General features: G+C 44.4%; 1 protein-coding gene across 1 annotated transcript in view; it reads left to right on the forward strand.

Annotated features, from left to right (window-relative positions):
* The window catches only part of LOC147693009 (rabenosyn-5-like), a 141,556-nt gene that overhangs the window by 63,280 nt on the left and 62,646 nt on the right, over positions 1–15,630 (forward strand). Inside the window, exon 5 of the mRNA XM_086939251.1 lies at positions 2,323–2,423. Within this exon, the coding sequence (XP_086795377.1) occupies positions 2,323–2,423 (101 nt within the window). The remainder of the gene's footprint in view (positions 1–2,322; positions 2,424–15,630) is intronic.

A 15,630-nucleotide genomic window follows, 5' to 3' on the forward strand; every position in this document is an offset into this window, starting at 1 on the left:
TCTACTCAGGGATTCAATTCTTAGGCCGCTTTCTGTGCTCTATCTCTCTTTCTGTCTGGTTGTCCGCAAGCGCTGGGACGCCCGTTGCTGGGGCAGCCATGCGCTATATAAGCCCATTTAACATAACATAACTTGGTAACAGCAGATTAAGGGCTAATCCTGTCCTTCTTAAAACCCCTAGGAAAATCCTGAAAGAAGAAGATTTATGGGCAATGAAACTGAAAATAGTGAGTACTGCCCTACTTGCCTTGCAATTATGAAAATGTTACGACTACATTGAGTACATTGGCTGCAAGCATAATCTGGATCAGAGATTTTTTAAGGCATTGGCAAAGTTGGCAATTGCCCAGGGCCCACACCTTCCAAGTGCACCCCTGGGAAAGTGAACTTTCTTTCTAACTCAATGCTGTGTATTTTTATATCTTAACCTTTAATATGTAATTTGATAATGTTAGGCAAGCAAAACTGAGCCCATGGCAGACAATGGGAGACTCTTTCAGAATTCAGCAAAGTGCTTCAACCGCACTATATGCACATTAATTATGTCCTGTGCTCCAGCATCATGCATTCCTACGGTGTTCCTGTGTGTAGTGACACCGTGGGTTTTGTGAGACATACAAAGCAGACTCAGTCCACTTAACATTGTCAGCAATTTCTCTACACTCCTGGATTGAGAGCCATTCCTTCTCAGATGACAGATGAGCTTGTATCATGTATAAAGCAGCACTTTGAAGAGGTGAACTTTCTGTTCTGCAGAAGCTGTTGATTTGTCAATGTTGATGTTTAAACCTACGTACTTTGTATGATTGTAAATGCTGACCAGAAATCTTGGCGTACGTTCTTGCCAGTTCACCTTTATCTGACAATAATTCAGGTAAAGTTAGGCGAAGCTATTTTTATCTTCTGTGATGAGCTAGTGCTATGCATGAAAAAAAGGGGCTGTTGCCAGATCTGATGTAAAGTGAAGCACTTTGGATTGTAAATGTTTTTTTATATATAACTGTGAACCCTCAGGACTACCTCTCGAAATATAAATTCTGCAAATTTGTGGCTCACAACTATTCTCGCCCTGCTTGGGTTGCAGGAACATTTTATCTAGTGACCGTATCCTGCACCTCCTTTTCTATAGGTATGTGTTTGATGTTGTTAAAACTTAAACAGGTCACTATACTTTTTTCTGCACACTTTGTCATACACAACTGTAGGTCTTCTAAATGCTCTAGTTCTTCTGAGGCCTTGATGCTAATTCAACTGCCTCCTTGTTTTGTCTGCTGTGTATAGAGTTGGAATTTGTATGTCTAACGGTGATGCTTTATGGAGCTAGTGCATTGAACTTGAATTCTATTTTCAGTTTTGCTGCTTACCTCCTGAAAACTTAGAATGTCATTGATGCGTGCTATGCTAGTGGAAATACTGTGGGAGATGTCGCTGAGTGAAGACAAGGATATCTTCTTTGTGGTATTCCTTCTTGGTCCCTGTGATCTTCTTGGAATGTGATCTGGTGAGGTGGTACAAGTAGTGTACCGTTTCTTGGAACCTGGATCAGGCCTCCAGGTATTTCTTATGGATCAGGCATTTGGTATTTTCTCAGGAGCCTTTTGGTGAGGAAACATACTAGTCATAGGTGTCACTGCATGAGACAGTGAGAAACTCAACTCAATCTTGATGCTCTTATTGATAGTGCCTTTACTGTTGGTGATTTGGTGTTGTAAGCCAGGATAGTCATAAGCCGATTTTGTGGTTGATATCAAAAGTCCAAGCAATCAATAAAGATTCTTCGAAATTCTGTATTTATATGGTCACATTTGCTACGCTTTAAAGACAGAGGTCAAATGTCAGGCTGTCTTTTAAGAAATTGCTGATTGTTTTTCTAACACACGGTTGGTCTTTACAAACTCCTCTCACTTTGCAGTCAGAGAAAGAAAAGGAAAGTGAATTATGTGACAGTCTTGCTGTGGTACAGGGACTGTGTAAGAAAAGGCTGTAGGATGTCATTTCTTGTAACACACAACAAAATGTAAATACTTGTTTTAAAAATTGGGCCATGGCTCCAAAACGTTTGGGTAAACACAAGTGTAGGAAATAACATGTTGGGATTTTCAACAGAGAAAAAGAGTAGGAATATGGTTTTTAAAAATTTTGTTTTAGTTATAAAGCTTTCTGTGCCCATTCATGAGTCATGATAAGACCTCTAAATAAATTACACCCTACACATAGGCATGTTATACCGGAATAAGAAACATTATGGTTTTTTTTTAAGTTAGCAGGTGTGTACTAAAATACATAACTTTGTCTTAGTCCTTTGCTCTTTATCTTTTTCAGGTGCTACTAAGAGTCATCTTGCAGACTTCAAAAAGCATCGAGCCGCCAGAATCGATCACTACGTTGTGGAAGTGAATAAATTAATCATCAGGTTAGAAAAGGTAAATGTGTTGCTTTCAGATGTGTTTTTTGTAGTTTGGAATATGTAGATCAGTTCACGCTCCCTATACCATTCCTCCTCCTCCTGCCCTTCTCCCCTTTAAGGTATCTGGATGGTGAGAACTGTTCTGTAAGTCTGGATTGCTCCCACATTTTAAATTTATAATAATTATAATATTATATAGCGCAAACTCGACAACATGGCATGAGCACAATTTACATTACAGAAGAACACATTCATTTGTGGTTGGCACGGGGAGACAAAGCGATTTTCCTGGAATCACAGTATGTTGAGCTGATGCCGAGATTCGAACGTAGCTCCCCAGCTCTAAAGTTCACAATTCTAGAACTTGTGGCGGGAGGTGTGTTAAAAGTGTATGTCGGTGCTGGCAATCAATGAGCGAGACCTGTGCATTTTTCAAATCGGTGGTGAAGAAATATGAGTATGTTGCTGGAAATGTGGGCCGCCGTGCCACCAATGTACTTACCGGGGGAGGGTAAACACCCATTATTCCGCAACTTTCTTTCCGGATACCATCACTCCGCATACCTTCATTACGAAAGTACCATGACTCCGCAATGCCATTATAACGCATGGCATTACATTTTATATGCTTTTACCACGCATACATTTACAACTAAATTCGTTGTAAATGCATGAATGGTAAAAGCATGTTTTTTTATGTTTGGATAAGGTAAGTGTGGGTATAGGGGTATATGTTTTGGGGTACTGAGGTATATGTTTTGGGGTACTGAGGTATATGTTTTGGGGTGTTTGGGTATTTTAAGGGTTCAGATATAGTTTCGGGTTATGGGGTACAGGGGTAGTTTTAGGGTTTAGGGATAGGTATGGGTTTTGAGGTACAGGGGTATTTTTAGGGATCAGGGCTAGGTTTGGGGTATAGGGGTATTTTTAGGGTTCAGGGGTAGGATTGGGTTTTGGGGTACAGGGGTATTTTAAGGGTTCAGGGCTAGGTTTGGGTTTTGGGGTACAGGGGTATTTTTAGGGTTCAGGGCTAGCTTTGGGTTTTGGGGTACAGGGGTATTTTAGGGTTCAGGGCTAGGTTTGGGTTTTGGGGTAACCGGTTATTTTTATGGTTCAGGGCTAGGTTTGGGTTTTGGGGTAAACGGTTATTTTTATGGTTCAGGGCTAGGTTTGGGTTTTGGGGTACAGGGTTATTTTTATGGTTCAGGGGTAGGTTAGGGTTTTGGGGTACAGGGGTATTTTAAGGGTTCAGGGCTAGTTTTGGGGTACAGGGGTATATTAGGGTTCCAGGGGTAGGTTTGGGTTTTGGGGTACAGGGGTATTTTAAGGGTTCAGGGCTAGGTTTGGGGTACAGGGGTATTTTTAGGTTTATGGGGTAGGTTTGGGTTTTGAGGTACAGGGGTATTTATAGGGTTCAGGGCTAGGTTTAGGTTTTGGGGTACAGGGGTATTTTTAGGGTTTAGGGATAGGTTTGGGTTTTGGGGTACAGGGTATATTTATAGGGTTAAGATGGGTTAGTGTTTAAGGGTGTTGGGGTATTTTAAGGAGTAAGGGTGGGTTATGATTATGGGGTGCAGGGGTATTTAAAGGGAGCAGGGTGGACACCCGGAACTGGAATGTACTGAACCTGGGAAGAAAAAACTATGAAATATTGGGCACAACTCTCACTTTTTTTTCCGTAATCCCGTGCCCGCACACGCCCACGCCCCCAGCACACGATATGAGACATGGCATGAAGGGCGGAACGTACCACACGCCCCCAGTGTTTGTCACGCCCCCAGCACACGCCCACAGTGTGGTAAAATCTAATTACCCATGCTTAATTTAAACGATAAAGTCAATACGAATAACTCAGATAAATAAGAGGCAAAATCCGTGATATTGAGGTTTACTCAAAAAGGGTTTTATTCCTTAAAAAGGAATTGGGTATTTGGCTCGAGCCAAGGTGGCCTACCATTCCGTCACCACATAGGTTCGGGAAGGGACTGACAGACAACATTTTATTGACAGTTATTCATATATATAGTCAATGCATTACAATACAGGCATATGCAGAAGGCGTAACAGCTGAGAAGAGAGATAAAATGCTCATACGTAACAGAAAAAGGCGTTGCAATAGGCGTGCATGAAGGCGTGTACTAGAAACGTCATTTATCATGAGGTCACAAGTAGGTGGATCCATAAGAGAATCCTACAGTGTCAGCAGAATTACATGGCAGAGATGCGCGCGCAGCAGCATGACGTGCGATTGACATATAACTGGAGGGCGAAGGGGACTTGACATTTAGCTCTGTAAGTGTAGACATAAGTCTGGGATGTCAGATCAACCTAATCCCAAATCGTATCTGTTATCTTATGTTTAAGGAACTGTAGTATCTGGAAGGGAAAGGTCTCTCGGACGGAGGCTTTTCTATACTGGTTGTGAGTGCGTGTATAAGCGTCTTGTGTCTACGTGTCTACGTGAGAGGTGAAGGGGCATGGGCCTACCATGGAAACGGAGTCTATGAATTACTTGCACGGAGACAGAAAGGCCGGGCCCATTGCCCCTGCAGCTGGGAGGATGTTTACTTGAACGACGAGACAGGAATGTATTTTCAAGGAGTGGAACAGATAATTCGAAGGTTGAAGACAGTCTTGGCAGGCAGAAGGCTTGGTTAAGCGCCGTGAGCCGCGCAAGAAGTAAGGCAGGGGTCACTGGTACAGAGGCAGCCTGGGCTGAGGCCCTCAGAGTCAGAAGGCAGGAAAAAGAGGCTCGATGACAGAATCAGGGCCTACTTCGCCAGAGCTGAAAAACGTGTAAAGTATACCACAAAAAGACGTTGGCATAGCATATTTAGAAACTGAATATTCAATCCGTTCATGGCGGATCTGAAAGAGGACATGTTAAAGATGGACGCAAATGTATTTGCGTCTTCATAGCTGGCACAGGAGGGAAATTACATGCACTTCAAGCTAGTACATGGAGACGGTGGGGTACGCGTTAGGGAACATTACTTGACCAAAAATTTATATTTCCTCATTCCCTCCTTGTTCCCTACGGACCCTTCATGATACATCGATCCTCATGAATCGATCAATCTGTTCACGTAACATCATTTGCTCTTCTTTCTTCTTTTCGCGTTTTGAATGGGAATTTGAATGCGGAATGCATGATGTGGCGCACAGGCCACAAATCGCCGGCCCACATTGTAGACACAGGCAGCAACTGAATACTATGAGAAGGGCAATGCCTAGGAAGGATAGGATCTTCCATCCCCAAGCGGTCAACGTTGTCCAAAACCAACCGGACCAAGTCCAGGTGCCTGGATTCTGGTGTATCAAACTTGCAATTTTATGAAGACGTGTGATAGCTTTATATACAGTGGGCGCGTTTTCTGGAATGAAAACACAGCAACTTGACCCGATGACCTTACAAGCTCCACCCCTATCTGCCAAGATGACGTCAATAACGAGACGATTCTGAAGAACAACAACCCGCATGGCGGACTGCTCCTCCGTTAGGTTACCTAGAGCTGAAGTAGTCTCATTCACTACTGCTTCGAGAGTTCTGGTTAATCTGCGTATCAGTTTACTATTAAAAACAGCACCTAGATAGGGGAAGAAACCTTTATTGAAGTCTGTATATTGCTCCCATGCCGTTTCAGTGTAATCGACAAGCGGGAGATCTCTTCGGAGTCGATGATTTACTAGATTAGTATTTCTATGATAATCAGGAGGGGCTAGGAAAACAGGTGGCAAAAGGAATGCAATGTAACAGGTACCATCCCAATCTAGAGGTAAGCGTATGTATGCGGTATGGCCACAAACAAAATAGGAATGACGTGAAGCTCTAAATGTAGATTTGCCTTGGTCACTGAATTCGACCACAGTAGTGCATTTACTATGACCTAAGTGTACTGAACCATTTTTCCGGACACATAATTCGCCTGTGACTGGTAATACTGTCATAGCTGGTATGGCTGGTGCAGCTTCAGATTCAATAGTTAGAATCATGAAATTAACGGTGTAATTACCTAACCCATACTCTTCATTTTCTAAATCAGTTCCTGTCCCAACGGGAAGTCCCTCCTTGTCAGGGTAGCAGGCTTTAAGCAAGACTAAGTTCAGGTTTCCCCAAACCCAGCTTCCTTCATATACAGCAGTATCAGGATCTAGGGAATTAATCAATTTAAACCATGCGCCACATGAACCATTGTGAGTGAACGGGTACGGAAAGAGGGGCAGAACTCCCTTGTATTTCTGATAGGGAGGGAGTCGGCCACATATCCAACAATTGGTAGCGTTATTAGTCTGATGGGAGTGATGTAACATACTAATGAAAGTGTTGTTGCGCAGCGCAAGTCTGTAAGACAATTCATGGGGGGGTAATTCACTAAAAGAATGTTCAGCAGTGACGTTATAAGCAGATTGTACATGCTTGAAAATAGGGTAGTAGATGTGCAGCAAGATACTAGCAGCAATAATCAGAAGGCTTAAGAAAAACATAATCAGTAGCGTCACTATACAGTGACTACGAAGTGATTTACAATATGCACGCTTCTTTTGTTGTCTTTGTCTATCTCTCTCTCTATCTCGATCTAGGGGATACATGTCAGAAACTAATTTAACCGATTCACCTAGGGGAGGACTTAAACAATTAAACTGTCTGACTTGCTAGATCGTAATTTTAGTCTATATTCCTCAGAGGCAGTTTTCTCAACCAAAGGGAGTTTTGAGTCAGTTTGTGTAGGAGGGCAGGGCTTAGAGTCCAAGTCCGAAGGAAGTCCGTGGAATTTCTTCACGTGGCTGGAATGCAGCCACCCTTTCCTGCCCTCAATCTTTACAGCTGTCCTCGTTGTTAGAAGAACCAATTTCGGGGTTTGCCAGCGGGGCTCCAACGGACTTCTCCGATCGAAATTGCGCACGAAGACAAAATCCCCCGGGACCACTTCGTGGGGTTTCACCTCGGTGTTGTCGGGAAAGGCTGCAGCTACCTGTGAACGACAAGATTGTAGTGCAGACATCAAGGAGGCAAGGTAATCTGTCAGCATAATACAGTCAACATCTGTAATTTTACGTGGAATAGGCGTCCCCCACATATTCGGTGGCCTTCCAAAGACCACTTCATACGGGGATAGCCCGGTTCGAGAATGGGCCACCATCCTCATATAGAAGAGGGCAACCGGCAAAGCAACTATCCAGTCAATACCCTTCTCTCTACAGATCTTGGAAAGTCGGATTTTTAGAGTCTGATTATGGCGCTCCACGAGACCTGCTGCCTCGGGATGCCGGACACAGTGGAACTTCCACTGATAGCCTAACAGGAGTGTAATGTGTTTCACAAGCTCGGATGAGAATGGCTGACCGTTATCTGAGTACACGATACGGGGCAAACCATACCGTGGGAAGAATTCACGAACCAGCTGCTTGGCAGTGGTCGGAGCAGTATAATCTGGGACTGGGTATGCTTCTGTCCATCGGGAAAGAGCACATACGACTACGAGGACATATTTGAATCCTCGACAACGTTCCATCTGGATATAATCCATCTGGAGGACTTCAAAAGGGTGTTCGGGAGGCTGAAATCCACCTTTCTCTACGGGGATGCTTTTACCTGGATTAAACTGACCACAAATCATGCAAGTACGCACTTTCTGCTTGGCTGCTGCTCGTAAGTTATGATTGAACCATATGTGTTGAATACTGTCGAGCATTGCTTTCTCTCCTAGGTGTGCAGGACTATGTATCGTGTTAATGATAACCTGAACCATAGAGTCGGGGAGAAACCATGTAGATTTTCCCTTCGTCATCCATCCCTGGTCTGTTTGGATCCCTCCTAGTTCAGTCCACTTTTTAATTTCATCTGGCGTGGCATGTGTTTGTATGTCAATTACATCACGTGCGGGATCCCTGACTGTCATGCAGTGTGTCGGTACTACTGTTTGTGTCTGGTCAGTTACATGAGTACGGTTTTGAGCAGTTTGCTTTGCTGTTCGGTCTGCCAGGTCGTTACCCTGGGAGATGGTATCGATAACTTTTGTATGTGCCTTACATTTCATGATAGAGATTTCAGTGGGTAGATGTATTGCATCTAACAGAGCTTGAATGAGGGGACCATGTTGGATGTTGGCACCGTGAGAAGTTAAGTAACCTCTCTCTCGCCATAGGACTCCAAAGTCGTGAACGACTCCGAATGCATAACGTGAATCAGTATATATATTGACTTTCTTATTCTTGGCTTGAATACATGCTTGTGTCAGAGCGATGAGCTCTGCTGCTTGAGCTGACAAGGTGTTGATACAATTGGTTTCAATAACATCGGTGTCTGTCGTGACTGCGTAGGCTGCCACTAATTCACCTGTCTTTGTTCTCATACATGAACCGTCCACATAAAGTGTCAGGTCTGGATCTGATAATGGAACATCTGTCAAGTCTTGTCTGGGTTTTGTTGTAATAGTAATGACTTCAATACAATAATGTGCCAATGGATCTACTCCATTGAGTGGTAATAACGCGGCAGGATTTAATGTGCTGCAGCGTCTAATTTCTATGTGTGGTTGAAACAATGTCAATTCGTAACCTGTTAATCTTGCTATGGTCAGGTGTTGGGTCTGAGTTCGATTTAAAAGGACTTCCACGGAATGTGGAACCTGTACTGTCAATGGATGTCCTAACACAATGGAATCACTCTGTCTAATTGCTAAAGCTGTCGCTGCAACTGATTTCAAACACGCCGGGAGGGCCTGGGCTACTGGATCTAATGTGCTAGAAAAGTAAGCACACGGTTTGTGTGAACCTGCTTGTTCCTGAGTGAGGACTGACAAGGCAGTACCTTCACGTTCTGTGACAAAAAGCGTAAAAGGTTTACTGTAACATGGTGTTGCTAAAACAGGTGCTTGACATAGGGCTTTCTTCAAGTCTTCAAAAGCTTGTGTATGTTTCTGAGTCCAAGGGAGGACAGTCGAAGTCGCTGCCTCCTGTGTTGTCAACTGAATGAGTGGTTTTGCTAGGAATGCATATTGGGGAATCCATTGTCTGCAGTATGAAGTGAGGCCTATGAAAGCCCGCACCTCCTTTTGTGTTTTGGGTGGTGACATGTTTACAATTAACTGAATGCGATCAGGAGTGAGCTGTCTCCCCACTTTGGACAGCAAGTGACCCAGGTACACAACTTGCTGAACACAGAATTGCAGCTTCGAAGGGGACACCTTGTGCCCCTTGTCCGCCAAGAAGTTCAAAACAGTCAGTGAGGCATGTTCACAATCGGGTTCGCTTCGAGCGGTGATCAGCAGATCATCGACATATTGAAGCAGGGCAGTGTTAACTGGCATGTGGATACTGTCGAGTTGTTTTTTCAATGCTTGACTATAAATACTGGGGCTTTCTGTGAATCCTTGAGGTGCGCGTGCAAATTTGAAAGATCGTCCATTTAAACTGAATCCGAACAAGTATTGGCTTTCCGGATCGATCGGGACACTGAAGAAGGCGTTCTTGAGGTCAATTACAGTGAAGAACGTCGCTTCTGAATCAATAGCTGTCAGTAACGACGAGATATCTGGGACCACAGGATACTGTGGCACAATGCATTTATTCAATTCGCGCAGATCAATAACTAATCGATAAACAGGTGGTGCATTTGGGTCAGTACGTTTAAGAACTGGAATAATAGGAGAATTACATACATTGGAGTCAGTTTCCACAACCACTCCTTGTGCAATGAGCTCGTCAATGATTCTCAGTAAAGCCACTACAGCATCTGGAGATAACTTGTATTGTCGAATACGTGGTAATATCACTCCTGCTTTCAGTGTGACTCGATATGGTGTAATGTGCATACAACCTACATCAGTGGGGCCTTGCGCCCACAAATGTGCAGGGACATCCTGTAACCTGCGATCCATGTCTCTCAATACATAATGGCCTTTGAAATCTCGCAAAAACAATCGTACTCCTTCCGGAGAACAGCATATAATAGCTCCTAGAGCTTTCAATGTCTTTATGCCTAACAGGTTTTCTGGACATGATTTTGTAAGCAATAAATCTGTAGTCCGTGTCAAAGGACCAACTGCAAGAGGAAGAGGTTGTAATACCTCATTAATAATGGGTTTTCCTGAAAATCCAAGGGACACGTTCTGTGAGCCTGAGAGGGGTGCCCCTGGTACTTCATTGTGACTTATCGTGGTTCTGCTTGCCCCTGTATCAATGAGAAACTTTCTGTCTTTTCCCAATACTTGACTGTGTACATAAGGACCCCTTTGATCTACAGGAACCTCAATAAGAGGCAAGCGGAACTCCCTCTCCAGGCTGTTTTCATGTGTATCGTTGATAATCGGGGTAATCATTTTGTGCATACTGGTACATCTGCTGTGTCGTGTTCTGTGTTGCGGTGATAGGCTGCTGTTGTGGTATCGCTACGGTCTGTGATGAAGCTGGCATAGGCGGAATATGTTGTATATTCTGTGGTACTTGTTGTTGAACCTGATCTTGTCTGGGTGGACGCGGTCTCTCCTTGGTCTTACCCGTGGCGATATTATGTTTCAGAACTGCACAATCGTTTATATAATGACCTGGCTGTTTACAATAGTTACATATTCCCTTTACAGGAACCGTTGAATTACTGGGCTGGGTCGCACCCTTTTTGTGACCGTCGGCAGGAACCGACTGAGCAACTAACATTTTCATTTTCGTATCTTTCATACGTCTTTGTTCGTGTTCTTGTTCTTCTCTAAGTCTATTTTGATGGTACTGTAACATTTGTAACATTTGTGAAGGAGTATTAGCTTGCCAAGTGCTTTCTACTTTCATTACTCTGTTCTTAACCTGCGGCAGGGAATTCTCGACTAATTTCGTTACAAAAAGATGTGGATATGACTCGCTACTTGCTTTCAGACCGCTATTAATACCAAAACATTTCTCAAATCGGGTGTAGAAATCACTAGTGTCTTCATCTGGTTTCTGTTTGCAGGCTGAGATTGCACCCCAATCTTCCTTTTTCGTACTCAATAAACGTGGCAATACTTGTACTAACAGCCCTGGTAACGCCTTGACTTTGTCTCCAAGCCCTAGGCCTGGAACTCGAGTATTTTCTTCATCTTCTAATGCAGCCCAATCAATCTTTGTGTCTCCCACCTCCCACTCTTTTTCTTTGAGTTTCTCGTATATACCTGGAGGCAGTAATACTTTCAATATTTTCATAAGGTCTGGAAAAGTGTAATCGCCCATTAATAACATATCCTTTATTTCACGGTGAAAACCTGCGGGATCTTTATCATGACTAGGTACTAATTTCTTCATCTCCAATAATTCTATTTTAGTTACGGGCGCGTACACAAACACGCGTCTAAGCGTATTGTCTGCGTCCTGTACTGGGTGCACTTCTCGCAACGGATTCTGTCTGTCCATGTAATACATTTTTCTTTCCATGACATGTGTTGAGTTGATCTGTGGACATAAGAAGGTACTATACTTGTGACGATGTTCTAGAATTATTTTAATTAGATCAGTACCCAGACCACTCCATCTGTTCATGAGCAGGTCTATTAATATATCAGGAAGAGGGCCTGGATCGGAATGTTGGCAGGTGTTGTATCATGTATGTACCAGCTAAACGCTGTTCACTTGGTGTCAGGTTCAAAAACGTATGTGCTAACGCATCATCACTATATTTCTCAGAATTGTCAGCCCATTGCACGGCTGACCTGGCTAATTCTTGTTCGTCCATAGAATCGAGTACATGGTACCCCATTCGTTCTTGAAGTACTTTATCAGTGGCCTGGAATAAGTGTTCGGGGGTTCTCGGATTACACATGGCTTCCTGAAAAATCCTTTTACTTTCTGGACGCACTGGGCGCATTGAATTATTGAATGGTCTTCCTTTACCTACATAAGCTATCATTTCTCTAGCCGGTGTCTGTGTGTGCTCTGGTGTCTCTGCTTGATCGTCCTCCTCCTCCGAGGATTCATGTTTGTCTGAATCTACTTCCGGTAGTGGCTGTCTTTTCTCATGCATTTTATTTATTGCAGTTCTGATTTTTCGGTACATATTTTCTATACAGGCCTGTTTATCATGATTCCCATCTGCTATATTCTGGCCCCACCTGTGTAGTGCTTTTACGTCATCCGGGTTCATACCCGGCCTATCCACTTCTCTTATGAAACAGTTTATAAGAAACCGTAATATCTTGGCTTGAGTATCTACTTTCTGGTAGGCCATGGCCTCCTTAATACTTTCAGGCCCTACTCCTGTCTGGACAAACCGATATATTCGATCTAGATGATCTATCATTCCAGGTAGTGTTAATAAGAAGTTCGTGACTCTCCGCAATCGTACTGATGCGAGCAACATTCTTTCATCATTCTTTTTACCAGGTACTGGATCATATCTACAGTCTGCAAGACGATCTCCATAGATGGTAATATCGCCTGTTCTAGGTGTACGTTGTTGTGCTTGTTCTCTAAAAGTCATCCGATGGGTGGGTGGCGGGGTCTGGAAACCTACCGCCCCTCCGGACGCGCCACCTGAGGCGCCGGCTCCGAAGGGGTTAGTTGGGGCCATATCAAGGGGTGCAGGTCCAGGAAGAGGTGGAAGGAGGATTGGAAGACCAGGAGGAACAGCGGGAGGAGGAGTAGCTTGTCGGGGAGGCAGGGGCTGACCATCTTGGCCGCCAGGCGGAGGTGTGCGTGGCGGTACGGTATTAACATATGCAGGAGCTACATCGTCTAGATAGGAAGAAAGGAAAACGTCCTTTGCTGTTTTCTGATGCTTTTTAGTCAGGAGCAGTGGGGGTGGTAGGTTTGTCAGGACTTCCGGGGTGGCTTTAGGCAAACCCTCAGTCAAGAGGGGATACATGCCATTCATGAGTGTGTTTCGCTGTCTGTCTACTTGTTCTAATTTTACTCGGATGCCTTCCTCAACTAATGCGTTTTCTCTGGTCTTTTCAGGCTCCTCCTTCTTTTTCTCTTCTAGTCTGTGTGCTTTTTCTGTGCGCCTATGCGATTCTTTACGCCATAACTCAATGGCATCTTTCTGTGACTGTCTGGCTTTCTTTTTCCATAATGCTTCCTCTACTCTCATGATGCAATCTGCGTCCCATGTCCCAGCAGCGGGCCATCTCTGATTCTCTGATAGGTCTTTAGTGTAGTCCACCCATAAGTCGAGAAATAAAACGGCATCTAGGCCATGCTTGTGGTACATAAAGTACCCTGGAGTATCCCTGGGTGGAATGGGGACGGCTTCTTCTAGTACCCCTTTTCTAGTTTTTATTTGTCTTAACTTGGAGAATAACGGCATTCTGAAATCTAGCTACTTGGTTCCTACTCAGATATGAACACACTGAACATGAACACAATTAATCACAATAAAGAAGATCGAACCTTCACTCATACCACGACATTTGAATGACACATTAAAACATTTCAAAACGAACAACGGTAATTATAACAAACCTACTAACTGCGTGAAACTGGATGTACTGCTAAACAGTACAGATACACTGCTAAACAGTGCAGACCAGGTCTGTGTACCCAAACCTGTCTTGACCGGCACAAACTAATGCGCACGTCTAGATGCGTCCCTAGCAACGGTACTCACCGGGAAGCACGGAAACAGAAGGCCTCGGAAACCCTGGACTGGACTGGATTCGGACTGGATTCGGACTCGACTCGTGACGCAGATACTTCGGAACTTCGGAACCTGGTGGGCCTCCGTATACCTCGGATCTTGCTCTCTCAGCTAGACTCTGGTCGGGATCCTCCGCACTCCTCACCGCCTCGTCTGGGTGTCGATCGCAGCCTCAGTCACCTCCGTTGGCCTGAGGGAGATACAGGAAATCCTGCGGGTACGCGTAGTTGTCCGTCCGGCTGTGGCAGGGGGCCAGGCCTGCAACGCACCGCCGGCGCGTGAGACGGGGGGGGGGGGGTCCCTATTCGGGCGCCAGTTCTGTGGTAAAATCTAATTACCCATGCTTAATTTAAACGATAAAGTCAATACGAATAACTCAGATAAATAAGAGGCAAAATCCGTGATATTGAGGTTTACTCAAAAAGGGTTTTATTCCTTAAAAAGGAATTGGGTATTTGGCTCGAGCCAAGGTGGCATACCATTCCGTCACCACATAGGTTCGGGAAGGGACTGACAGACAACATTTTATTGACAGTTATTCATATATATAGTCAATGCATTACAATACAGGCATATGCAGAAGGCGTAACAGCTGAGAAGAGAGATAAAATGCTCATACGTAACAGAAAAAGGCGTTGCAATAGGCGTGCATGAAGGCGTGTACTAGAAACGTCATTTATCATGAGGTCACAAGTAGGTGGATCCATAAGAGAATCCTACAGTGTCAGCAGAATTACATGGCAGAGATGCGCGCGCAGCAGCATGACGTGCGATTGACGTATAACTGGAGGGCGAAGGGGACTTGACATTTAGCTCTGTAAGTGTAGACATAAGTCTGGGATGTCAGATCAACCTAATCCCAAATCGTATCTGATATCTTATGTTTAAGGAACTGTAGTATCTGGAAGGGAAAGGTCTCTCGGACGGAGGCTTTTCTATACTGGTTGTGAGTGCGTGTATAAGCGTCTTGTGTCTACGTGTCTACGTGAGAGGTGAAGGGGCATGGGCCTACCATGGCAACGGAGTCTATGAATTACTTGCACGGAGACAGAAAGGCCGGGCCCATTGCCCCTGCAGCTGGGAGGATGTTTACTTGAACGACGAGACAGGAATGTATTTTCAAGGAGTGGAACAGATAATTCGAAGGTTGAAGACAGTCTTGGCAGGCAGAAGGCTTGGTTAAGCGCCGTGAGCCGCGCAAGAAGTAAGGCAGGGGTCACTGGTACAGAGGCAGCCTGGGCTGAGGCCCTCAGAGTCAGAAGGCAGGAAAAAGAGGCTCGATGACAGAATCAGGGCCTACTTCGCCAGAGCTGAAAAACGTGTAAAGTATACCACAAAAAGACGTTGGCATAGCATATTTAGAAACTGAATATTCAATCCGTTCATGGCGGATCTGAAAGAGGACATGTTAAAGATGGACGCAAATGTATTTGCGTCTTCATAGCTGGCACAGGAGGGAAATTACATGCACTTCAAGCTAGTACATGGAGACGGTGGGGTACGCGTTAGGGAACATTACTTGACCAAAAATGTATATTTCCTCAACAGCACAACGCAGACACGCCCACAAGGGACTACTTTGCTAGCACGGTTCTTTTACCTTTTAAATGTATATGGTGGGCGT

The sequence above is a fragment of the Lissotriton vulgaris genome, chromosome 9 (assembly GCF_964263255.1).
Source record: "Lissotriton vulgaris chromosome 9, aLisVul1.2, whole genome shotgun sequence".
NCBI classification, from domain to species: domain Eukaryota; kingdom Metazoa; phylum Chordata; class Amphibia; order Caudata; family Salamandridae; genus Lissotriton; species Lissotriton vulgaris.